The 27,297-nt window shown below is 37.7% G+C and overlaps 2 protein-coding genes across 4 annotated transcripts; both read left to right on the forward strand.

The window, feature by feature from the left end:
- The first annotated feature begins 3,330 nt into the window (after positions 1-3,330).
- LOC119503560 (pyroglutamylated RFamide peptide) lies at positions 3,331-6,850 on the forward strand. Its single transcript, XM_037795402.1, has 2 exons — positions 3,331-4,051; positions 6,329-6,850. Exon 2 carries the CDS (start codon positions 6,329-6,331, stop codon positions 6,848-6,850), a length of 522 nt encoding a protein of 173 aa, XP_037651330.1. The 5' UTR covers positions 3,331-4,051.
- Positions 6,851-9,202: 2,352 nt separating this feature from the next.
- On the forward strand, positions 9,203-25,050 carry LOC119502945 (major histocompatibility complex class I-related gene protein-like). Of its 3 annotated transcripts, XM_037794273.1 has the most exons (15): positions 9,240-9,375; positions 10,184-10,388; positions 12,573-12,848; positions 13,468-13,758; positions 14,569-14,853; positions 15,655-15,771; positions 19,658-19,681; positions 20,270-20,338; positions 20,518-20,550; positions 20,962-21,018; positions 21,711-21,734; positions 22,323-22,382; positions 23,088-23,123; positions 24,646-24,681; positions 24,774-25,050. In XM_037794273.1, the coding sequence occupies exons 2-15, from the start codon at positions 10,334-10,336 to the stop codon at positions 24,845-24,847; spliced, it is 1,437 nt and encodes a 478-aa protein (XP_037650201.1). In that variant the 5' UTR covers positions 9,240-9,375; positions 10,184-10,333; the 3' UTR covers positions 24,848-25,050. The 3 variants fall into 3 exon arrangements, with proteins under 3 accessions (XP_037650202.1, XP_037650203.1, XP_037650201.1); XM_037794274.1 differs by lacking the exons at positions 10,184-10,388; positions 19,658-19,681; positions 20,270-20,338; ... (3 more) ...; positions 22,323-22,382; positions 23,088-23,123 and adding exons at positions 16,721-16,744; positions 18,253-18,294; positions 18,474-18,506; positions 18,914-18,970 and having other exon boundaries at positions 9,203-9,375; XM_037794275.1 differs by lacking the exons at positions 10,184-10,388; positions 19,658-19,681; positions 20,270-20,338; ... (3 more) ...; positions 22,323-22,382; positions 23,088-23,123 and adding exons at positions 16,721-16,744; positions 18,474-18,506; positions 18,914-18,970 and having other exon boundaries at positions 9,204-9,375.
- The last annotated feature ends 2,247 nt before the right edge of the window (positions 25,051-27,297 follow it).

Raw genomic sequence — 27,297 nt, forward strand, 5'->3', positions numbered from 1 at the left:
TGCAAAGTTTTAAGAGTTCCTTGTGAGCTGATCAGGCTGGCTCTGGTAGCTATAGTCTGTTCATTGAGAGCACTGAAATCGATGACAAGCTTCCAACCCCCTCCGGACGATTCCGCATTTTTCTTCGCCAGAATCGGACTGTTGGTAATGGGGTTTGGCTCTTCTCTTATAATTCCCAACGCTTCGAGTTCTTTCACGGTAATATCAATTTCAGTGACCGCTCCGGGCTTCGGTTGTCTTTCTCCAACTGGCCAGTGTACACCCCCTTCAATGGTGTGGGTGTATTTGGCTTCCAGTTCCCCGCAGTCATTTTTGAATCGGGCCACATTTGCATTTTCTATAATCCTCTTCAACTCTTCCTTTCCGAAGAGGGAAAAGTCGCTCTTCTGGAGTTTTTGTTCGATTATGTCTGGGATGTCTACCGGCTCATACCAATATTCTGCTGGCAGTTCTCCTTTAATCCGCACCAATCTTGCTTGAAGCTTTTCCAGTCGTCGTCGCAGCGAGCTCTGGCGATTCCTGGGCATGTGCAGTTCTTTCAAATCTCTAGGAGTGATCAGGTTGTATGGCCCTTTAACCCATACGATCCCTCCCCATATTCCAAATGGCATTCTGGCCACTATCCCGTTGCCGAACTGTACTTTTAGGTGTCCCTGTATTTGAAAGCTTTCGCAGGTCATTGACACCTCTGCCCTCGTGTCTACCAGGTAACGAACTCCATCCACTTCTGTGTACATTTTGTTCCCCACCGAATAGGTATGTTCCATTATTTGCTCGGTGCTTCAGGAGGTATCACCGCTGCTGTATTCCTTACTTTGTCTTTGTCTTTGTCTTTATCGTTTCTAGTCGTCTGCTCCTCAAAGCCTCTCGTAGCACGTTGAGTAGGGATGAGTTTCAGGCTCGTTCGGGTTACTCAGCTCCGTCCTTCGGGCACAGCGGCTCTGTCCCCCTTAAGGCAGCTCTTCTTACCGCTTGCCACTGGCTATCTCTGCGGTTCAGGCGACTGCGTCGTTTGGCTGGCCGCCTGGCAACACTGCTTCCTTTGCAGGATGCCTCTCCGACGCTCGGGCAGAAATCCTCTCTGCTGCACGTCCTTCTCTCGGTTCGTTTCACACGTACAGCGGCTGGTCACTCCGCTGAGGTCCGTTGAATCTTTGCACGACAAATCCTTTCGTTGTGTCCCTTGTTAGATCCGCTATTTCCTACTCCTGTTCAGGAAGTGTTTTTAATCCAGTTCTCCGTTTAAAGGGTCCGGTAGTCAGCTCTGTCGGTATTACTCGATCAGTAATTTTAGCTGAAAGCTGTCTAAGCTGGTGGCGAGGAGACACGCCTAGCTTCTAAGCGCCGACGTCCGGATGCCTACCCAGCTTCAGCCCGTACTGTGCTTGGTATGGTGCTAGGATAAAATTAAGAAACTTCTACAGCAAGTTCCAAGGGTCTGTTTTATATAAATTTTTGACAAGGGTAACCTTTAGGAACCAGGTAAGACGTTAAAGCACACTATACACAACTCTTAAGAAGTGATACAAAGCCACAATTTAAACTTTAAATGCAGCTTAGAAATGTACTGTATAATTAGGCAGGGCAAAGCATACAGCTCAAATGTAATTCAAACAAAACTCAATCATAAGATATTGTATATAATTGATTATCGATTAAGAATATAATTTTGTAAGATGTTAAAAACCTGATTTAAATGGTTGAAGTCCGATTAGTCCATTTTGTTCGGGGGAGAGAACGGGAAATGGCTGCTTGGCCTGTGCGATCCTTCCTTGACTGCCAACCGTGTGATCTTATCCAAACTCCACAAAGTCCTTTTAATGATCCTCCAAATTATGATTTACAACTGGGGAGCGGGGTTAATCCTCCTGAATGCTGTGATCTCCTGTTTTCCAAATTCCTCCGTCAAAGTCCTCTCCTCAGCCTTCTGTCTTCCGAGAGTGAGCAGAAACTAAATTCCTGTTAGTTCAGAGCGGTAAACTCCTAATAGAGAATAATCCAGTTGCTCTCTGAGATCCAGCGCTGGGAAGAAGAACACACAATCCCTCCAAACCTCTTCTTTAATACTTCTCTCTGTGTCTCACTCTCACCCACTTTGCCCGCCCCTCTCTTTCTGCGTTAGTAAGAGTTTAGGCGGGATTGTTCTTCTGCAGCTCTCTGCAGAAAAGGCTCACTTCCTCATACTTTCCTTCACTGGCCTCATCTCTTGTTTAACTTTGGCTGCTTCTTGTACTTTCTCTCTTACAGTAAAACAATCAATGGATTACACTTTACATAATCAATCATACACAATCAACTCTTATATGATCTCTTTTTGTTATATTTTGTGGTTACATAGGTGTGAGTTTACTATCCGTGTCGGAAACCCCCCAAGAGTCCCAGTTATTCACTTGATCTGTGCAGACGAGAAGTCTCAACCTTATTTGCATGAAGCAGCATACTTGTCCACTTCCCATGTTGATAAGAGTATTAAATACTTCATAAATCTCCCTTTTATGGTACATTTTGAGCAGATAAAAAAAATGCATGATTAATTTGAAATTAATCGTGATTAACTGTGGACAATCGTGTGATTAATTGCAATTAACATTACATTACATTACTTCTTTATTCAAAATGATTATATGATCAATATTCTTTATCACCGATTAACATGTTTAACTATATTTCTGAGAATTTTACTTCCACAACGCGTTTGTCTTTTAACAGATTTGTCAAGTATTTAATACTCTTATCAACATGAGAGTGGACAAATATGCTGCTTTATGCAAAATGTATTTATATATTTATTATCGGAAATCAGTTAACAATGACAGATATTGTCCAGAAACCCTCACAGGTGCCAACATGATTAATTTGAGATTAATAGTGATTAACTATGGACAATCGTGTGATTAATTGCAATTAAATATTTGAATTGATTGACAGCCCTAATTGTTACAGATTAAAAGCTCTGGAGCTGCAGTTTCAGTCAGATTGAGTAATTTTTTAAGTAAAAAGAAGTCTATATTCTCTAATTTCAGTTTCTTAAATGTGAATATTTTTTAGTTTATTTACTCCACTATGAATGTAAACTGATTATCTTTGAGTTGTGGACAAAACAAGACATTTGAGGACATCATCTTGAGTTTTGGGAAAACAATGATCCACATTTTTCACCATTTTACAGACCAAACAATTAAACAAGAAAATAATTGACCGATTAATCAACAATAAAAATAATCATTATCCACAGCCCTGGTTAGCTCCACCAACAACAACATTAAAGTACATATTAATACATCAATAATAATGATCCAATAATGTAAAATATATACAATACTTTTGATAATAAGTACTTTTTGTTGTTAATACGTCTGTACTTTTACTTCAGTGAAATTTTGAATGCAGGCCTTTTACTCGTAATAAAGTATTTTATACTGTGGTGTTAAAGTAAATGAATAAATACGTCCTCCTCCACTGAACTTTGAACAAAAAGCATCAATCTAAAAACAGAAATCGTCACAGAATCGACACTCTGCAGATCATTTGTCGTATAATTGGTGGTAAATTAATTCAGCGTCGTTCGGTTTGAGGTTATGACTGATGTTTTGTCAATGAAGTGATTCCTCGGAGCCAAACTACTTGAATGACATTCTTTCAGGTGTGTTTGTTGTTTTCCCAGCGAGACGACCTTCATGGCGACCATGGCGACAGAAGAAGCCACCAACGTGTCCTCCATCCCCCCTCTCCCGGAGACTTTCTCTCCTCACAAGCATCTTAATGAATTGGCTGCTTCCTTCTTTGTGAATTGGCTCCTCAATCAGGCGGCGATAATTGCGGCGACGCTCTGGGCCTTGTCGCTGAAGTGGACCGAGGTTTCTCAGCTGAAAGAATGAAGGTTACGACTGTGGAAGCTGGCTTTGTGTGCGTCAGAGGGGCGAGGGGCCAATGGGGTGACGGCGGCCTGTGACCCGAGGGCAGAGGGGGCGGAGGGAGGGCGGGCAGTTTTTAAAAAGGTCCGAGGCGACGAACGTTAGATCAGATACAACAAGTTAGAGCGCGACACAAGGTAAGAAATGGGAATTTTCTTGTTTGTCTTCTTCTTCTTCGTTGATGCCGACACGTATGAATGATTTATTTCTCCAGGTTTTTTACGGATATTTCACACTTTTGACAAAATGTTTCTTGCAGCATATTTATGTCTGAAACAGCCAGAATGTTTCTCAGTGATGCAATTTTGCCGGCGTCGACACGAGGAGCTGCACCGGGTTTAATTTGTCAAAATGCTGCTGCAAGACTTATTTATTATTCTTATTCAACAGACGTATTTAACCTGATAAAGGTCTAGTAGCAGAAGGATTTAGTTGCATTGGACGTCTTCTTTTTTGCATATTTGATTTGTTTTAACCAATAATTAGAGAATTTACGCGGCCTGGCTCTCAGATGTCTGTTATTTCTGAGAAAGGTTTGGTGATATTTCTCACTTGATTCTAAGTTTTGAGTGTTTGAGAATAATATTTTTTCTTCAGGAAGGTTAGAGAAAGAAAGAAAAATATCAAATTGCTATTTTGGTATTTAGTCCTGGTCTTTAATTCAGTGATTGTAGCTGAGGTGAAAGGACGCTAGACAGTCACGTGATTCAGGCTTCTTCCTGTCTGCGTCCGGTATCTTAGGGACTTTCCACTCAGCTACATGGGGCTGAGACATATCACCATCTGTGAGGGAAGATAAGTCCCAACTCCCCCACATACTGAGCTCATTTCGAAACAACTCATAGTGGGTGAGATGGCCAAAGGATTTACATACTCCCCTAAAATAACTACACATCTGTTAGGCAAGGCAGCTTTATTTGTGGAGCACATTTCAGCAACAGGGAAATTCAAAGTGCTTTACATAAACGTTCAAGAACAAAGTGCAAAAGAACATTAAGACATAATTAAAACAGTTATAAAAAAATAAAAACGTTAAAGATTAGAAAATAAAAACAAGCTAAAAATAAAAGCTAGGATAGAAGCTAAAATAAAATAATAAAAGGCAGCAGCAGCAAACAGGAACATTTTAAGTTTTGATTTAAAAGAACTCAGAGTTGGAGCTGGTCCTGCAGGTTTCTGGGAGCTTGTTCCATATATTTGGTGCATAAAAACTGAACGCTGCTTCTGCATGTTTAGTTGTGACTCTGGGGACACTAAGCAGACCTGATCCAGACGACCTGAGAGGTCTGGACGGTTCAGAACATAGAAGAAGATCAGAAATGTATTTTGGCCCTAAACCATTTAGTGCTTTGTAAACCAGCAGGAGTATCTGTTAGTCTTAAAGGCAACATGAACATGCAGTGAACATCACAACAGTGATTACTTATCATTACCTTCTTTATTCAAAATGATTATATGACCAATATTCTTTATCACTGATAAACATGTTTAGCTGAGAATTTTACTTCCACAACGCGTTTTTGTTTTTTTAACAGATTTGTCAAGTATTTAATACTCTTATCAACATGGGAGTGGACAAATATGCTGCTTTATGCAAAATGTATGTATATATTTATTATTGTAAATCAATTAACAATACAAAACAATGACAGATATTGTCCAGAAACCCTCACAGGTACTGCATTTAGCATAAAACAATATGCTCAAATCATAACATGGCAAACTGCAGCCCAACAGGCAACAACAGCTGTCAGTGTGTCAGTGTGCTGACTTGACTATGACTTGCCCCAAACTGCATGTGATTATCATAAAGTGGGCATGTCTGTAAAGGGGAGACTCGTGGGTACCCATAGAACCCATTTACATTCACATATCTGGAGGTCAGAGGTCAAGGGACACCTTTGAAAATGGCTATGACAGTTTTTCCTTGCCAAAATTTAGCGTAAGTTTGGGGCGTTATTTAACCTCCTTTGTGACAAGCTAGTGTGACATGGTTGGTACCAATGGATTCTTAAGGTTCTTTGTAGTTTCATATGATACCAGTATCTTCATACTAGCTTTAAAACTGAGCCCGCTACAACCTAAAAATCACAAGTTGCGTTAAAACAAATTTGCGTTATTATTGTGTTAACTTTGACAGCCCTAAAATAAACATACGAAATATATACACACAGGCCTCCAGTGTAACTGAAATGTTACACTATGTAACTATAAGACTTATAGATCAGAAATTTGCTGCTTATTGCAATATGGCCTACTGAAATTTTTAGAAACAAACATTTACCTAAACGAAGTTTTACTTTCATTAATTCTGTGATGAAAGTAATTTATGTGTATTTGATTTTCTTACTGTAATCATGTGATCATGTTTATGAGCTGCTATTAATTTAGTTGTGACTCTTTCTTATTTCCAGATGAGACCTTCTTTCCATCTCGGCGCCTCAAAGCTCACCCTCCTCTCCCTCGCCCTCCTCTTCCCCGTCCCACGGACCGTCACATCGTACCCCACCGCCATCCTGCCCACGGTGGATGGAGCTGAGCTGGAGTCCACCCTGCTGCACCTCCAGGCTGCTCTGGGCGACTCCAGGGGCGACTGGCTGGTTCGGCCTGACGCATGGGCCAAGTGGCTTCGAGACCCCCGGGAGGAGGAGGAGGAGGAGGAGGAGGAGGAGGAGGAGGGCGGGTCCTGGGAGGAAGAGGCGCTGCTGAGAGCCCAGAGAGGAGGCGTGGTAGCCCGGGCGCTGTCACCTTTCCCCAGGGGTCACGCTCTAGAGAGCAGGAACTATCAGGAGGGAGGAGAAGGCGAGGACGGGGGAAAGAGGAACGAAGCTCTGAAATCCATCGCCGGAGGCCTCCAAGCCGTCAGCCGGGAGAAAGGAGGATTCGGTTTCCGCTTTGGGAGGAAAAGATGGACTGAGAGGGGATGGTTGGATTAAGGGGTGGGGGGGCACAGAGGAGAACTGATGAGGGTTTTTAATGGGAAGGAAAGATGAGATGATTCAGGCTTCTTTCCATATGAGGTGGTGATACACTCAGCAATTTTCTAGGCAACGAAGACGGCCTCCAGCAGAGTCAAAAAATGTCTTTAAATGATTCATGGCAACTAAATGTTACCGGAGACGTTGCCCAGTGCATCACTGCCTTGAAAAATAAGAAGGTTTAAAGGTCCCATATTATAAAAAAGTGAGATTTTCATGTTTTTTATTATAAAGCAGGTTTAAGTCCTATATAAATACTGTGAAAGTATCGAAACACTGAATCCACAGGGAAATACTACACAGCCCATATTCAGAAACTCTGCATTTGAAACAAGCCGTCAGGATTAATGCCCATTTGTGATGTCACAAATATACCATATTTAAACCCTTGACATAATTTTAAATGTAAACATTCTAAATGTGTCCCAGTTTATTTCCTGTTGCAGTGTATGTAAATAACATCAGCTGACAGGAAGTAAACATGGACCCAAGCTGTTGCCTAGCAACGCAATTCTGTCGCAATTCCGTCAAAATGCGCTAAAACGGAGCGTTTCAGACAGAGGGCAAACACAGGCATATTCAGGCAGACAGTATGAGGAAAATAAAGTTTTTTTTTTAACATTAAAGCATGTAAACATGTTCTAGTAGAAACACAAAATACAAGTACGAACCTGAAAATGAGCATAATATGGGACCTTTAAGGCACTTTAGTTTGAGGAAATATTCAACAGAACAGGAGGAAGAAAATAAACAGATTTTATTTCCATCAAAAAGAATAAAACACAAATGTAAATGGTAGAATGTGGATACAACACTGCAAAAAGTGAATGCATGTCTCCCACTTCTTCTTTAGTGACCGGATGTACAGAAAGACAGAGAGAGAGGACACAAATGTTACAGCTGCTCTGCAAAAAGTGAATGTAAATGTAAAAGTATTTCTGTCAAATCCAAAGTCTAATAGTGTAATAATAATAATATATGTACATAGATATAGATATATACATAGATAGATAGGCTATGATGGAAGTATGAGTTGTGTGTTAATTTGTTGCCAATGAATAAAGAGTTGTTCATTCACTGTTCAGTGTCATCAGACTAAGATAAGATATTCCTTTATTAGTCCCGCAGTGGGGAAATTTGCAGTGTGCAGCAGCAAAGGGGATAGTGCAAAAAACAAGATGCATCAGCTACCACAGTAAAAAAAAAGCTAAACGAAGTGTAACAAAATATGAACCATTTAAATAGAAGGAAGCATAAAAATAGGAGCAGTATATACAGTATTGACAATAAACAGACTATTAACAATGGTGCAATTTAAATAAATACATTTACTTAAGTATTATTATTACTTTTACACTCTGAAGAAATAAATAAATAAATAAATGATCTGAGATCTGCAAAAACTTGCCAAAACTCTCGCGAGACTTGCTCCCCGACGACCTGTATCCTAATCGAGATCAACGCCCAACTTGAATCATCTCGCGAGAATTTCCCCCCAACTTGTGGTTCCCTTCTTAACATGACAGTGAGCTGTCTGACAACCTGTTGTGATGTAGTCTGCCCAGTAACAAATGAGTCAACCCGGTCTGAATAATCTGATTGGATGATTCTGGCAGCGCAGTAGTCCTCGCTAGTGATGGGAATTATGTCTCTTTTTAGTGATCCAGATGATTTGGCTCAGCTCATCAAGAAAAGCCGGCTTTTTCGGCTCCCAAACGGCTCTTTGTTTTACCACTTCTGCCTTTTATAATTCGGTTTGAAAGCTACTCCCAGCGTTCAAACCGGAAATAGTATGAAGGCTCGTTTGGAAACTTTCTTCTTTTATTTCACGAAAATAGTTCACCGAAATATGTTTCTGAAAACATTTTCTGGCAAGAAATAAGCCGTGCAGTTGCTGAATCTGTCTTTATTTTGGATCGACAACGTTTATTTTAAAAGATTCTCGGGAGTTTCGAGAGGCGGCGAGTCGCGTCGGACGCCCCTTGATCTGCATAAAGTAGACTAGCCCTCAACTTAATGCAAATGAGGAGCGGGCGTTGTGACGCTCCGTTTCTCGAATCGCGCCGCCACGCTACCAGAATGCATTACTGCACGGCTGCTTACATAGACAATGAATGGGAAGCGTGGAAAGGACGGAGCCTGTGGACACAACATTCAGTCACAGTCAGTGCATGGAGTGCCCGTGGCGCGGAGAAGATCGTCCTATCATTCTGCCTTGAATTAAGTAAAGAAAACAAAAAAAGAAAAACGGCTCTCGGACGGGAGCCGGCTCTTGTCGTTCACTTAAAAGAGCCGGCTCAATGAACCGACTCGTTCGTGACCGACACATCAACAGTCCTCGCGCACTCTGTGACTTCAGTCTCAACAGTTTATTTTCTCCTTTTTATCAGAAGTTTTGTGCTTTTAAACCATGATTCAACCACAGACCTGGATATTTCTGTTTTTACCGTTCATGTTTCTGAACTTAGAGCCGACTGCAGGCGGTAAGTTGACTGTAGACGCTCACATTTGTGAAAAAGGAAGTAAAAACGCCTCTGTTTTACAGCCGTTTACAGTAAACAGCTAATTTATAGCTAACCAACTAGCTAGCTAACTAACATTACAGATGTTGTGTACTTACACTGCTGTATCTAACTACACACTACTTCTATAACATGTGTTTGGGCATGTCCCATAGTTATATCACACCAAATAATAAACATTACACTATATATATATGTAAATATATATATATACACATGTATATATATATATACATATATATGTATATATATATATGTTTGTATATATATATGTATGTATACACATATATATAAATATATATATGTGTATATATATATATGTTTGTATATATATGTATGTATGTATATATGTATATATACACATTTATACATATATACATACATGTATATATATATGTATGTTTGTATATATATGTATATATACATATATATATATACACATATATATACATGTATATATGTATGTATATATATACATACATACATACATACATACATACATAGATAGAATACACAATATAATTAATATAAATACAGTACTAAAAGTTTGACAAAAATGCTTAGTTATACTTAATATCTGTTAGTTCAAGTCCATCCAACATGAGTAAAGGTTGTGTTATGTTATTGTCACCATAACTTAAGTAGTTTTTCATAAATTAATCCATTTGGAATAGCAGCACGAGTCGTTAAAAGTGTTTAAAAAGTTGGATGTAACTGGATTGCGACATGCGTCTCTAATTTACGAGCCTCCCCTGAACGCACCGTGTAGAGCAGATAGTTGACAGAAGCAGGAAGCAGATAGCAGAGAGCAGCAGCAGTTCACCGCGGACGGACGCGCGGAACACGGAGACAAAACACGATCCTACTGTCGGTTAAAACACGACTTTTATTAACGAGACACGTCTGGTTTGAGGTGAAGATGAATTTTATCGCAGTCTTTGTCCTTTTGGGGACAGGACTGACGGTGAAAGGCGGTAAGTTGAGACCTTTCTGACTTTTCATGTGAGTCCGGTTGAAAACGAAAGTAAAAAAACACGATGTTGTGACGTCTTTGAAATTCGTCGTTTCTGGCTGTTATTTTAGCTTAATTTGTTAAAATGGACGGTGGTTGTTTTCATGTTTGTAATGTACATTTATTTCACAGGTCCAGTACGTCGAAGCAAACCATTATAAATGTGGATTTAGTACTTTAATAGTAAAGTTGGTAGGAATGTAGGCTGCGTGTCTAACATGGCGTCAGTATGAAGCAAGTTATTTTTTTATTATTATTTCAAAATTACAGTATCCGTAGTAACAAAAAGGAAAACAGAAATGAAACAAAACCAACATAAAATTTTAAAAAAAACTATAAAAATAAATAGATAATAATAAAAAAAAGGTATGAAGCAAGTTATTTTTATTATTATTACAAAATGACAGTATCTATAGTAACAGCAGAAAACATTTAAAACATTTACATACAAAAGAAACATAGTGAAAACATAAACAAAGAGCTGTGCAAAACATAAAAGGACTATAGAAATGAAACAAAACCAACATATAATAATAAAAAATAAATAAAAAAACAATAAAAATAAATAAATAGATAGATAATACAAAGAAAGGGTGAAGCAAGTTCTTTTTTTATTATTTCAAAATGACAGTATCCATAGTAACAGAAGAAAACATTAAAAACATTTACATACAAAAGAAGCATAGTGAAAACAAACAAAGAAGGACAACAGAAATGAAACAAAACCAACATAAAACAATAAAAAATAAATAAATAAACAATAAAAAAAAGTAGATAATAAAAAAAAAGGTATGAAGGAAGTTCTGCTTTACCTCTTTGTGTTTCAAATAAGCAAAAACAATAATATGTTAGAGCTGAAAGTTACAATTATTTTCACTATTAAAATGATGAAACATCTTTACTTACTAAAGCCCAAGAAAACATCTAAAAATGTTTAAATTGTTTTGTCAAACTGGCTAAAAGATATTTAATGTATTTACCATAATACAAAGAAAAGCAAAAGAACACCACAATGAAGCCCCTTAGAGTGTTTGATATTTGTGCTATTGACTGTCAGAATAGTTGATAATTAATAATTTCAGCTGTAAACAACATCAATATACAAATAAAGTGGAGAAAATTCAGGAGAGTTGACAGATCTGTTCTACAGAACTGGTCTTAATGACTTGCTTTTACTTAACAAGCGTACTTTAAAATCTTTGACTCGATCCATAAACGCCACCCTTTGACTGACGTCACTGAGGTGAACAGAGGACATTGTTGAGATATCTCTGACATGACTAATTGGCTCATAAACAAAGCAGGACTGTAAACGTTAGATCTATTTTCTGAGTTTGACTTCCTCATTCTTAATGCCAGTTAAGATATTGATATTTGAGAGTTTAAAAAAAAGCTGATATTCATTCTATTTTTACAGTATAGTTAAAACATATCTTTAGTGTTCCTGTACTGCTTTTTCTTGGTACTTATTGACAGACATATACGCCAACGCTGACATTTCTGTGAAAAGCTTTATGTCAGGTTTCTAACAGGCTGTGTAAACAGGAAGCGTTACAGGAAGTCACACAGGAAAAGACACACTTCTGTTTTAGTCAACATGGCTGCCTGTCTAAACATAACGCATCAAACGAGAAGAAGACTGACTTAAGACAGAGTGGACTGAGTTTTGTGACTTCCTTACACTAAATGATCGAAATCACGGGAGCGCGCCACAACTCTAGCAATCTCATGATTTTATTCACTGGAAATATGTCTGCTACAGTGAAATAAACAAAATGGAATAAATAATTCCTGACAATGACTGATATATTTGACTTCAGGACAGCTCTGACTACATACATGCTGAAAATCAAACATTTTGACTGTATTAATTCCCTTTATTAAGTCCCTAGAAGTGTATAATTCAACTTTTTCCCATGGTCTAGTGTTAAAAAAGTTAACAAAAATCGCAATGAATTGTAATATCGAATCGTAATACTTAAAAATAGCAACACATCGAATCGGCATCCAAGTATTGTGAAGGTATCGAATCAGGAGATAGGTGAATCGTCCCAGCCCCCAATATTTGGTTCATTAAAAACATATGAGTCAAATCTACTGCCTTGTCTAATAAATATCTGTCTTTTTCTACCTGTGTGACTCTCAGACAAGCATTCCCTCACTTACATCTACACGGCCCTCTCCAAAGAGCCTGTTGGACTCCCGGGCATCCATGAGTTCACAGCCATGGGTCAGCTGGACAGCAAGATCATCGACTACTTTGACAGCGATCACCAGAAGAAAGTACCCAAAAAGGACTGGATGAAAGACCGACTGACTAAAGATTACTGGGAAAAAGGCACACAGTCCCGCCAGAGCAAGCAGCAGTGGTTCAAAGTCAACATCGACATCCTGAAGAAACGCATGAGACAGAACGACTCCGGTAAGATCACTTTCTATTGACCATAAAATCTATAATAACTCTCCATGAGATAAATGTTATTGAGGCAGGTATTATTGCTAGTCTGCGTGAATAAAACAGTTTTAATGTATTTTTTGTTGCGCTTAAAGGAACAGTTCGTAACAATTAGGGGGATCTATTGGCAGAAATGGAATATAATATTAATAAGTATGTTTTCTTTAGTGTATAATCAATCTGATAATAAGAATTGTTGTGTTTTTGTTAGCTTAGAATGAGCTGTTTATATCTACTGTTCATGGAGTCTGCCATGTTGCACCGCCATGTTTCTGCAGTAGCCCATAGCTCACCTTGCTGCAGTGATGCCCAGGTGTACTCCAGGACCCTGTGACATCACTGCCGGGTGTGGTTCCAGGTTAAACCGAGCTCATTTCTAACCACACACATATCAGTGATGCTGGGTGGGGTCAGAAGGGAAACAGTCTTGAAACTTTTAACCACAGAGGGCAGTTAAAGAGATTTTCAGTCAGTTACTCTTAAATGTTAAACCAGAAAGCCACAAATATCCAAATGTGACCCACCTCTTCATCTTGTCTGCGTATTGTTGTTGACGTCACCGTCCTGCTCCTCTCTCCGGTTTCAGACGTCCATATTCTCCAGTGGATGCACGGCTGTGAGGGCGACACGCAGTCCGACGGCACGTTGAAGTTCCACCGCGGCATTGACAGGTACAGCTACGACGGAAACGACTTCCTGTACTTCGACGACGCCAACTCGGTCTGGGTCGCCCCGATTGACGCGGCACTCCAGACCAAGAGGAAGTGGGATGATGTCCAGGTGCTAAAAGAATACACCAAAGGCTACCTGGAGAACGAGTGCATAGATTGGTTGGGCAAGTTCATGACATATGAGGGGGCGCAAGCACGAAATGCCTGTAAGTATGACTGAAAATCATTTCTTTATTTTTATTGTCATTATAATTGGAGATAATAGAAGTAGCATTGGTGATGGAAGGACTATTATGCAGGTTGTTGAAATATAGAACTAAATGGTCTTGAAACAATTGGGATTCACACAAAATCTAAAAATGGTGGTGTTCAGACGACTGACAAAATGAATTACTTGCATATTCTAAAAGGGGGTGTCAGCATGTGACCATTTCTTTATTTTTTATGTGGCAACATTTCCATCATCATTTTACATCGAAAAACATAAAAAACTATGATTCATGGTTCAATAGTATTTTATTAAATTTAAATTCTCTAGATTCCCTTATCAAATGCACTCAGGTTCAACTCTCAGCATTTCTAAGTAAAGTTAAAAATAACATCACTAAAACTCAAAGATTAATTTGAGATCTGAAATCCCCTTTTGTTTTGGCTGTGAAGGCAGAAACACCACAGTTTAAATGGCAGCCTAATTAATGTAATTTGCCAACCTACTAATAAAACGGGATATCGTACCGTTTTTAACGGCAGGGTGTTGTGATACCTTTCTAGTATCGGTATACCGTGCAACAACACCAGCTATTGGATCCCAACCCTCGCAAACGCCACATTCAGTAACGAGCATGATCTAAAAAAAAAAAGACCTGAAATTATAAAATGAAGTATGAGTCTCAGCAGTGGTGTTTGATGTTGCTAGTTTCAGAATCACTAGTATGTGTTTTTGTATCATACTGGTGTTGTTATTAAACATTAAAAACTTACAAATATGATCTTACTTTACGGTTTCTTCCTCCCAGCTGCCCCGGAGGTGTTCGTGTATACAAAGAAAGCCAAAGTCGAGAAAAATGTCATTTTGATGTGCCTGGCTACCGGTTTCTACCCAAAAGACATCATCCTGCAGATCAAAAGGAACGGCCGTATTTTATATCAAGAGGACGGCGTGACTACATCGGGTACTCGACCAAACGGCGACGACACCTTCCAGAGAAGAGATCATGTGGAGATTTTAAAGTCTGACATGTCCACATACGCCTGTGAAGTGATACATGCTGCAACCGGGGTACATGTTGAGATGCTTTGGGGTAAGAAACGCTTTCTTACTGATTTTAATAAATTGCATTTATATTTCGTCAAACTCCGCGTTTTACAGCTGATTCAATTTTTATCATCAGATTCCGTCCGTGTTTTCCGCATCGCGGAAATCAAGGGGCCCTACTAATGAAACGCACTGTTAACCTTGATTAAAATTACAGATTTCTCTGTGTTTGAAAGTTGTTGGAAACATTTGGGATGATGTAAGAACTACGGCTGTCAAAGTCAACAGGATAATAACCAACCATGTCATACTAGCTTGTCATGAAGGAAGTTAGATAACACTCAAAACTAAATTTTGGCGAGGAAAAAATGTTATGGCCATTTTCAAAGAGGTCCCTTGACCTCTGACCTCCAGATATGTGAATGAAAATGTTATGACTTGAGCATATTGTTTTATGCTGAATGCAGTACCTGTGAGGGTTTCTGGACAATATCTGTCATTGTTTTGTGTTGTTAATTGATTTCCAATAATAAATATATACATACATTTTGCATAAAGCAGCATATTTGTCCACTCCCATGTTGATAAGAGTATTAAATACTTGACAAATCTCCCTTTAAGGTACATTTTGAACAGATTAAAAAATGATTGATTGACAGCCTTAGTAAGAACACAACTCAACAACATATACAACATAGGTCTCGTTGTTTTTAAACATTTCAATGTGTAAAGTTACATCTTGTACCTTTAAGCCACAAGAAAGATTATTAAATTGAACCTAACAAATAGAAATAATGTTGAAAGTGAACTGAATAAATGACTAGTGTGAATGTTTTCTGTGTTTTAGATCATTCACTTCCTGACGACTCTAACGTAGGTATCATCATCGGCGGCGTGGTTGGGGGCGTGGTCGTGGCCGTGATCGGTATCGGTGTGCTGCTGGTCGTCTTGTGGAAAAGATTTGGTAGGTGCAATATTTAACTATTATATATATATTATATATATAATATATATATATATAATATATATATAATATATATATAATATATACAACTGTTGTCCTCTTTCAACAGCAAGATACCAGAAGAGGGGAATATATTTGTTCCAAATTCTGTATTTAATATCGAGATTTACGCTTCATAGGAACATTTGACCAACATGGACACATCAAAGTCATTGATATGTGATGATAAACTGTAATGCAGTATTCAATATAGTGTATTTACACCAATTACAAAGTACTTGATGTTGCAGTCTTTTCAGTCACAAGTTAAGATGTGGTGTCGTTATCAGGAGCAAAGGTCTGTTATTATTATTTTATGATGGACTTCATGAGGGGTTCAGAGGTCACATCGAATAGCCGTCCTGTCAATCATTATGTGGCAAAAGTGTTTATTATAAGTCACACTGAGCTCACAGTGCTGGTTTTGAGTTTCTACCTCACACATACTGTACATACAATAACCTCTATTACCCGTAGGACATTAATACATTTTCTTTTAAAATACCATTAAAAACCACCATGACATAACATATTACTAAACGTTTCCAGTACAGTCCTGTAAGTTTGTTTTATTAATTTTGCTAGAACAAAGTATTATGTGAAAAAGATATGTAGTGTATAGTGTGTGGAAACGTGATCATTTACTGTAATTTAATGTGTTTTTTTCTCTACCATGAAGCTTGCTCTCATCACATCAACATTGAGAGAATAAAAGTTTAAATAAAGTGTTATGTCATATTGCTCGAACACAAAAATATTAAATTGTCCTCAAATTTAATCAGTATTCGAGTGACTGTGAATTTTACCACTGTGTATTTAAAGGTCAGCAGGCTCAGCCAATGGAAAGACTATGCAGGTTTAAACCATATCATCCATGATCAGTTACACAGTTTGTTGTCTTTATTTACAGGAAATCCATGCAAAAACAACAAAGGTAACTATTTTATTTCACATTAAAGGGATAGTTTGGGGGTTTTGAAGTGGGGTTGTCTGAGGTACTTATCCATAGTCGGTGTATTACCTACAGTAGATGGAGTTTACCAGCCCAGGAGCAAAGCAACAGCAGCAGCAAAATGTATTGCAGATACCTAAAATATCGATATGTATTGAGATTTTTAAGTATTGTGATTCGATATTACGAATTTTTGTGATATTTGTTAACTTTGTTAACACTAGACCATGGGAAAAAGTTGAATCATACACTTCTAAGGACTTTTACTTTGAAAAATATCTATATTCCATTTTTTTACTTCACTGTAGCAGACATATTTCCAATGAATAAAATCATGAGTTTTGCTAGAGTTGTGGCGCGCTCCTGTGATTTCGATCATTTAGTGTAAGGTGGTCATAAAACTCAGTCCAAGCTGTCTTAAGTCAGTCTTTTTTGCAGCAACCCAAAAGTCAAAGAATAAAGACATTTCCCTCACAGATTAGTGGTATTTTCTTTTTAATTTATAAGGGACATGTAATGTTTTATACTTCTGGTGAATATAATCCATTCAATCTTATTTACATAGATGTATTTTGTATATACAGTTCCCTTTGTTAACGGACATTAACCAGACGTAGTCCCACGTGTCTACTTCCTCTAACTTCTCCAAGGTGGTCTCTAGCTCTCCCGTCAGCTCCGTTCTCTTTATCCATCCATGGTCAGCTCCATCGGGGCCGTTTCAATGCATTTAACATAAATGTCAGTATATGGGTGCTGTATCGCGTTAGCGCGATACGATAACGTTTCCTGTCCGTGACAGAGTTAGCATGCAGCTTCAGCCGTGATATCTAGCTCTACTTTTCCTGCCGATGTGTGAAACCCAAAGTGTTTCCATCCTTTACTGGATGTGTAGTGTTTACCATGCCGGATTTAACACTTGAGGGTGCAGGTCGTATCCACACAGACCCTCCGCCTGTTTTCTACTTTCTAGTTTCGGCTCACTGCGGTTTGTTTTGGTTGACGGATACGGAACGGTTATGACGTCACGTTACTCAGACTACAACAATAAAAGTGGTAACTTCCTTCTACCTCCACATAGACTCAAATGAAGCAAATATATCGATTCTGGCATTAAAAATCTATTTCAAAATTGTAAAAAAAAAAAAATTCCAATACAAGGGGGAATCTATTTTTTCCCAACCCCTATTGTTTATACCATAGACAGTATATGGTTTACGAACTTGCGTCTATTCGATTGTCTTTGCATTGACTTTGTGTGCAGTCGCGCCGCGCAAAAAGTTTGCTTCACGCTTGGCGTGAAGTCAGCATTAGACCTCCAACAGAATAAGTAGAACAATTACAGTGTTAATCTTAATGTGCTGTATGTTTATGTTAGTGCTTTGTGAGATCTAATTTAAGTTATATAAGTTGTCTTTTATCATTTTGGTAAAAATAAAATAAGTGATGCTGCATTTTGTAAATGACCTAAATTGATTTTCTTTCCTTCGCAGGGTCAAATCCGTCTCTCGACAGCAATCGCACTGGTAACAGTGGTAAGTATCTTTGTCCACAGTTTGGGACGTCATGTGCTGTAACCATTTTTACAAAGGTGGTTAACAAAAACACTGAATAATGCCAACCTACAGAGATTATCCCAAAAATATTAAAATGGATAAAAATAGTTTGTTGTGTATATGTGTGTGTTTTAACTTTTGTGTGTTTTTATTAACAGGTGAACCCCTTACTGGTGTAACGACTTCCTCAAGTAAGTGTTTTATTTCTCTGCTATAGATTCTATTAAAGCTTTATTTATACTTATATAAACTTTATTCCTGAAGTTTTGAGTATTTTTGTGTTAATGACATTTATATTTTTACAACCTGAAGGAGGAAACCCAAAAGTCTGGTCAAACCAAATTTAAGTTTATCAAATGAATTAGATTTTAAAAAAGGGCAACAAAGACTGGATGAAAAGAGTATGGCTTGATCACTTGGCAAACAAAGTGATTGGCCTCTGTTGGTAGTGGGTGTTTTTAAATGATCTCTCATGTGTGGGGTTGTTAGGCCTGAAAACAATCATGTAATTATGTACAAAAAAAAACTAAAAAATATATATGTATAAAAACAGGTTGTTGCAGATGGGCCTTAATATTTCCTGTGTGTGTTTGTGTAGACATGAATGGTAACAACAGCAACGGCAGCACTGGCGAGGCGAACAAAGCTCTCACTGGTAAGTCTATTCTTCTAGAAATATGTTGCAAAGACGCAATTTTGCATTAAGCTTCATTACATTAAAATACATGAATTAAATCATATAATCGTTGATCGTCTCCCCATATTATGAATATTAATGTGGTAGTTCATATACCGTATGTGTCAAATGGTAAAACTTTTCTGAAAGCCTACACCACCCCTTTTATTTTATTTATATTTATATTTATTTATGTTAAAAACTAATATTGAGAAAACGGCCTTTAAAGATATGGATTGTTAAATTTCATACATTTTGAAGACACTACAGGTTTTAATTTATAAGGGACATGTAATGTTTTATACTTCTGGTGAATATAATCCAATCAATCTTATTTCCATAGATGTATTTTGTATATACAATCCCCTTTGTTGACACCTTATTTTGAAAACCAGACGTAGTCCCACGTGTCTACTCCCTCTAACTTCTCCAAGGTGGTCTCTAGCTCTCCCGTCAGCTCCGTTCTCTTTATCCATCCACGGTCAGCTCCATCGGGGCCGTTTGAATGCAGAGAACATAAATGACAGTATATGGGTGATATTCGAGTGACTGAATTTTACCACTGTGTATTTAAAGGTCAGCAGGCTCAGCCAATGGAAAGACTATGCATATTTAAACCATATCATCCATGATCAGTTACAGTTTTTTTTTGGTTTTTTTTTACAGGAAATCAACCCACGAACGTCCAAGGTAACTATTTTATTTCACATTAAAGGGATAGTTTGTGGGGTTTAAGTGGGGTTGTATGAGGTACTCATCCATAGTCGGTGTATTACCTACAGTAGATGGAGTTTACCAGCCCAGGAGCAAAGCAACAACAGCAGCTAAATGTATTGCAGACACCTAAAATAATCAGTTTAAGTGTACGCTATATTTAGTATGGCTGGTTCGATTCACCTATCTCCAGATTCAATATTATCACGATACTTGGGAGCCGATTTGAAATGTATTGAGATTTTTAAGTATTGCGATTCGATATTATACCATTAAAAGTCTATGATTTACGAACTTGCGTCTATTCGATTGTCTTTGCATTGACTTTGTATGCAGTTGCGCCGCGCAAAAGTTTGCTTCACGCTTGGCGTGAAGTCAGCATTAGACATCCTACAGAATAAGTAGAACAATTACAGTGTTAATCTTAATGTGCTGTATGTTTAGGTTAGTGCTTTGTGATATCTAATTTAAGTTATATAAGTTGTCTTTTATCATTTTGGTAAAAATAAAATAAGTGATGCTGCATTTTGTAAATTACCTAAATTGATTTTCTTTCCTTCGCAGGGTCAGGTCCGTCTCTCGACAGTGTTGGCAGTGCTGGCAGTGCTGGCAGTGCTGGCAGTGCTGGTAGTGGTGAGTACCTTTGTCCACAGTTTGGGACGTCATGTGCTGTAACCATTTTTCCAAAGGTGGTTAACAAAAACACTGAATAATGCCAACCTACAGAGATTATCCCAAAAATATTAAAATGGATAAAAATAGTTTGTTGTGTATATGTGTGTGTTTTAACTTTTGTGTGTTTTTATTAACAGACGAACCCCTTACTGGTGTAAAGACTTCCTCAAGTAAGTGTTTTATTTCTCTGCTATAGATTCTATTAAAACTTTATTTATAGTTATATAAACTTTATTCCTGAAGTTTTGAGTATTTTTGTGTTAATGACATTTATACTTTTACAACCTGAAGGAGGAAACCCAAAAGTCTGGTCAAACCAAATTTAAGTTTATCAAATAAATTAGATTTTAAAAAAGGCCAAACAAAGACTGGATGAAAAGAGTATGGCTTGATCACTTGGCAAACAAAGTGATTGGTTCTGTTGGTAGTGGCTGTTTTTAAATGATCTCTCATGTGTGGGGTTGATAGGCCTGAAAACAATCATGTAATTATGTACAAAAAAAAACAATGTAAAAAATATATATGTATAAAAACAGGTTGTTGCAGATGGGCCTTAATATTTCCTGTGTGTGTTTGTGTAGACATGAATGGTAACAACGGCAACGGCAGCACTGGCGAGGTGAACAAAGCTCACACTGGTAAGTCTATTCTTCTAGAAATATGTTGCAAAGACGCAATTTTGCATTAAGCTTCATTACATTAAAATACATGAATTAAATCATATAATCGTTGATCGTCTCCCCATATTATGAATATTAATGTGGTAGTTCATATACCGTATGTGTCAAATGGTAAAACTTTTCTGAAAGCCTACACCACCCCTTTTATTTTATTTATATTTATATTTATTTATGTTAAAAACTAATATTGAGAAAACGGCCTTTAAAGATATGGATTGTTAAATTTCATACATTTTGAAGACACTACAGGTTTTAATTTATAAGGGACATGTAATGTTTTATACTTCTGGTGAATATAATCCAATCCATCTTATTTCCATAGATGTATTTTGTATATACAATCCCCTTTGTTGACACCTTATTTTGAAAACCAGACGTAGTCCCACGTGTCTACTCCCTCTAACTTCTCCAAGGTGGTCTCTAGCTCTCCCGTCAGCTCCGTTCTCTTTATCCATCCACGGTCAGCTCCATCGGGGCCGTTTGAATGCAGAGAACATAAATGACAGTAAATGGGTGATAATTGAGTGACTGTGAATTTTACCACTGTGTATTTAAAGGTCAGCAGGCTCAGCCAATGGAAAGACTATGCATATTTAAACCATATCATCCATGATCAGTTACACAGTTTTTTTTTGTTTTTTTTTTTACAGGAAATCAACCCACGAACGTCCAAGGTAACTATTTTATTTCACATTAAAGGGATAGTTTGGGGGGTTTAAGTGGGGTTGTATGAGGTACTCATCCATAGTCGGTGTATTACCTACAGTAGATGGAGTTTACCAGCTCAGGAGCAAAGCAACAACAGCAGCTAAATGTATTGCAGACACCTAAAATAATCAGTTTAAGTGTACGCTATATTTAGTATGGCTGGTTCGATTCACCTATCTCCAGATTCAATATTATCACGATACTTGGGAGCCGATTTGAAATGTATTGAGATTTTTAAGTATTGCGATTCGATATTATACCATTAAAAGTCTATAATTTACGAACTTGCGTCTATTCGATTGTCTTTGCATTGACTTTGTATGCAGTTGCGCCGCGCAAAAGTTTGCTTCACGCTTGGCGTGAAGTCAGCATTAGACATCCTACAGAATAAGTAGAACAATTACAGTGTTAATCTTAATGTGCTGTATGTTTAGGTTAGTGCTTTGTGATATCTAATTTAAGTTATATAAGTTGTCTTTTATCATTTTGGTAAAAATAAAATAAGTGATGCTGCATTTTGTAAATTACCTAAATTGATTTTCTTTCCTTCGCAGGGTCAGGTCCGTCTCTCGACAGTGTTGTCAGTGCTGGCAGTGCTGGTAGTGCTGGTAGTGGTGAGTACCTTTGTCCACAGTTTAGGACGTCATGTGCTGTAACCATTTTTCCAAAGGTGGTTAACAAAAACACTGAATAATGCCAACCTACAGAGATTATCCGGAAAAAAAAATACATAGGGGAATCTATTTCTCCCCCCACCCCGATTGTTTTTACCATAGACAGTCTATGGTTTACGAACTCGTGTCTATTCGATTGTCTTTGAATTGACTTTGTATGCAGTTGCACCGCGCAAAAAGTTTGCTTCACGCTTGGCGTGAAGTCAGCATTAGACCTCCAACAGAATAAGTAGAACAATTACAGTTTTAATCTTAATGTGCTGTATGTTTATGTTAGTGCTTTGTGAGATCTATGCATTTTGTAAGTGACCTAAATTGATTGTCTTTCCTTCGCAGGGTCAAATCCGTCTCTCAGCAGCAAAGGCAGTGATGGCACTGATAAAAGTGGTAAGTACCTTTGTCCACTGATTGGGACGTCATGTGCTGTAACCATTTTTACAAAGGTGGTTAACAAAAACACTGAATAATGCCAACCTACAGAGATTATCCGAAAAATATAAAAATGGATAAAAATAGTTTGTTGCGTATATGTGTGTTTTAACTTTTGTAAAATGTAATGTAAAAAATATATATATACAAAACAGGTTGTAGCAGATAGGCCTTTATATTTCCTGTGTGTGTGTGTGTGTGTGTGTGTGTGTGTAGGCAACACTGACGAGGAGAAGAAAGCTCTCCTCACTGGTAAGTTTTTTCTTCTAGAAATATGTTGCAAAGACACAATTTTGCATTAAGCTACATTACACTAAAATACATGAATTAAATCATATAATCGTTGATCATCTCCCCATATTATGAATATTAATGTGGTAGTTCATATACTGTATGTGTCAAATGGTAAAACATTTCTGAAAGCCCACACCACCCTGTGGCGGTACCGAGTTCCCCAGACTGTAGTTGATCAATCAGAAGACTGAAAAACAGTTCCCATCCACATAATAATATAAAATAAAATGCCTCCTTAATAATAATAATGAACAAATGCCTCTACAATAACAAACAATTAAGGAAACTGAAATATTGGTTTTATTTTTCCTTTTACCCTCCTTTAAAGTTTCCCCAAATAAAATACACTAAAAGAAATGGGTATAAAGGGTTTCAGTGAAAATCAACAAATGAATAAAATAACAAAATGCAGCCTGCAGGCACTAGGCTATTGTGAGGTAAGCCAGATTCTTGCACAAATAGCACCTAAACATCTTAGTGCAGGTAACCCAATTGATTGGTATTTATTTTGTTTCCCCAACTAGGATAGTCAACAGTCTCAATAAACAAGACACAAAGAGCACAGAATCTCAAAAGGGCCTAAAACAGACCAGAGTTTCTGGTTTGGCTGATAACACATGTTGCATTTAGTGAAGGAGAGAGCAGAATGACACTGGGTGTGCAGTTTCCCTCCTCTTTTAAGCCCTACAGAAAGGGCGTCGTTACACCCTGATTGGCCAAGAGGGGAATGCACCAAGCTGCTCTCAACTATCATTTAAGAGCCAGTCCCCACACCCTGCGCAACAGGTGAACTGAATAACCCTCTAATCACTCAGCAACTCAACCAAAAAAACACCAGGGAAAAGGAAACAACAGCAAGCACTAGAGAATTGGCAGCTGCCACAACCCTTTTATTTTATTTATATTTATATTTATTTATGTTAAAAACTAATTTTGAGAAAACGGCCTTTAAAGATATGGATTGTTAAATTTCATACATTTTGAAGACACTACAGGTGAATAGGGTAAACATTTTAACTAATAGATATCACTATGAAACTTCCCCAGTTGATCACTGATATTAAGACAATTATTTTTTGTATTACAAGTTTTTTTGATATTGTATGTTTAAATATGCAAATGAGGCATTATCTAACGCTAACTTTTGGTGAATTTAGTAGAAATCTATAGATGTAAATAGACAAAGTAGTAAAATAAACACCTAAATGTGTATTTTGGATGTTTTCTTTCCACTAGTCTAAAGAAAGACATGTTATGGAACCAAAATAACCCATGATCTCAAATTTGACCAGTGCATAAAAAAGCAACGTTTTTAGCATAAAAAAGGTGGTCTTCCTCTGCCGACGCTGAATCACAGCTCATGATCTCAGTAAGACAGCACATTTTATCGTTAGTTTCCAGTCGATAGATGAATCAAAAGCAGGATATCTGCATGTTTCTACACACATACTGTATCTAAATAATTCTCTTTTCTTCACAGGCTCACATGGGTCTGACTCTGACTCTGGCATCTCTGGTAAGTATCTTTGACTGAAAGCTACATCGAGCGTCTATGTTTTTAGTGTCTTATTGTATATATAAAATATCACCTCTGTTCACTTTTTGCAGGCGATGGCAACAAAACCCCCCCCTCTGAAGCCACCAGCCTCCTGAAGGAGAATGAAGAGGAAGTCTCAGAATAACATCATTTCCATCAGAGTACATCAAGCCTCACTGTGCTCTCTGGATCCAAATTAACCAATAATACATCTAATAGTAGAATCTGATAGTAGAGTCTGGAAATCAACAAGAACAACAAAAAAAAGTCTCTTAAATGGGTTTAGGGTAAATCTGTCGGGCAGTACAGGGACTGAGTTTGAACTTCAGTAAGTTGAAATTTAAATATTCAAACAGCATCAACACGGTCTTGTGTTGTGGCACTTTTATGAAAACAAATTGATCAGAACTACAATAGATGTTCCTTTAGTAAATGATGGTCCCATTTAGAGTCAGATAGACCATAAAGCAGGGGATGCTTTAGGGCGGGGCTACCTTGTGGTCGCTACCACGGCGTAAAGTTAATTAAACATTAATTATAACATTTTGGTCACCTAAAAAATATTTTTCAGTGTTCGGGTGTACTTAGCTCCACCCTCTCGCGTCACTTCTGGTTGCTAAAAACCAAGATGGCGTCGGCCAAAAACCAAGATGGCGACGGCCAAAAAACCAAGACGGCAAAACCAGGGTTGGAAAATAGCACCAGCCACCAGCCAAATGCTGGTGAAATATGGCTGCTAGATTGTAGTTAAATATAACATTTTGGTCGTGCTTAGCTCCACCCTCTCGCGTCACTTCTGGTTGCAAAGAACCAAGATGGCGACGGCCAAAAACCAAGATGGCGACGGCCAAACTGCCGAACTCAAGGCTTCAAAACGGCAGTCCACAAACCAATGGGTGAGGTCACGCTGACTACGTCCACTTCTTATAGAGTGCTACAGGAATGAGTCCAAAAACCCAGAAATGAGATTTTTATCATTTCTTGTTCCTTTGTCTGGAAGTCAGTGTTTTGTTTTTTTTTATGGATTTTTAGTTCGATGCCTGAAATAAGGTCTGTGATTAACACAAGCTGAAGAGATTTTGTTCTACGACATAAAACACGCGAGTAAATATCACACCCGTGAATTTTGAAGGTTTTAAATGTCTTAAAACAGGCGTGACTAAATGAGTTTACTAAACGTCATCACGCCGACTTGTCTGCCTTTATTATGGAGGACGTAACCTGCCAAAATCTAAAATAAATAAATAAATGACAGGATAAATATGTCATTAAATGTAGCAAAAATAATGAATAAAAAATAAATAAAAGGGAAAATTAAACAGGAGTAAATAATAAGGGAATTAATACTTAGAGTAATACATAAATAAGCAAATTAAAACATCAATTTATGTCACATTTTATCAATTAATTAATGACTACATTTATTTTTAATATTTTTGCTACATATGACATATTCATTTAATTATTTATTCATTTATTTTCATATCTACAGCCTTGTTGTGTATACTCGCCCTCATCCGACCATCGTGTAGTTTGTTTATAGCCTAACGTTAGCTTTTTGCTTCTGGCGATTGCATTTATGCTTAACAAAATCATGAAGTGGTGTTCATTTGTGGGGATTATCTTACTGAACAAAATGTGTAAGTATCATAAACGTTTGTTTGCCACAGAGTTTATTTTCTGCAATAACCCAAAACCCAGTGGAACAATCCCGTTGGCTTTTTGTCGAGGGAACCAAGGCGATGCTAACTTCCTGGTTGGCCAACAAAAATACATCATCCCTGCAGCACTCTACTGAGACGTGTTGCAATTTATATACACTGGTTTTATACTAGTAGGCTAAAATTTAGGTTTAAGCTTGGACTTAAAACAAAAACACCATGTATTGTTGCTTTTAATCATTTATCGCGCGTGTAGAATGAGAATTTTATAAGTTTTTAATGTGCAAAAATACGATAAAATCTGCTCCAGTCACTGAAATATATCTTGTTAGTGTGCTGGATTTATTGTGAGGAAATTAAACGTTTTTAAATGAGTGATTTGATCACTTTTTATCCAAAATGAATACAGTTTGCAAAAAAAAGAAATTACACTTAAAACATCATTTTGGTAAAAAAATCCAGCCTCTTGTGTGTTTGCTGGATTTATTGGGAGGAAATTTAAGGCCTTTAAATGAGGGATTTGATCACTTTTTATCTAAAATGAATACAGTTTGCAAAAGAAAGAAATTACATTTACAGATTATTTTGGTAATTTATTGGCTTTTACTGCAGCTGTTCCTGGTGGGCTTTGTAAATGCAGTCATTATTCATGAAATATTAAAGGGACTGTTTGTAAGAATCAGAAATTGCGGAAGAGAAAGAGGAGCGAAAGAGCGAAAACGAGCGCGGTGTGTGAGTGAAGGCAAGCAGAGGAGCAGAGTACAGCAGAGACTCCGGCCATGGAGACCAAAGCTACGGTCTCCCCCGCGTACTACGACCGCGGCCAACACTGTTTTGCAAGACGGGCTTCACTAGATGTATAGTGTAGTTTGTATTGGAGTCTTGTCTGAACAGCGTAGCCACACGCGAGCGCGCATGGGACACCGACCCGCAA

This window comes from Sebastes umbrosus, chromosome 15, assembly GCF_015220745.1.
Source record: "Sebastes umbrosus isolate fSebUmb1 chromosome 15, fSebUmb1.pri, whole genome shotgun sequence".
NCBI classification, from domain to species: domain Eukaryota; kingdom Metazoa; phylum Chordata; class Actinopteri; order Perciformes; family Sebastidae; genus Sebastes; species Sebastes umbrosus.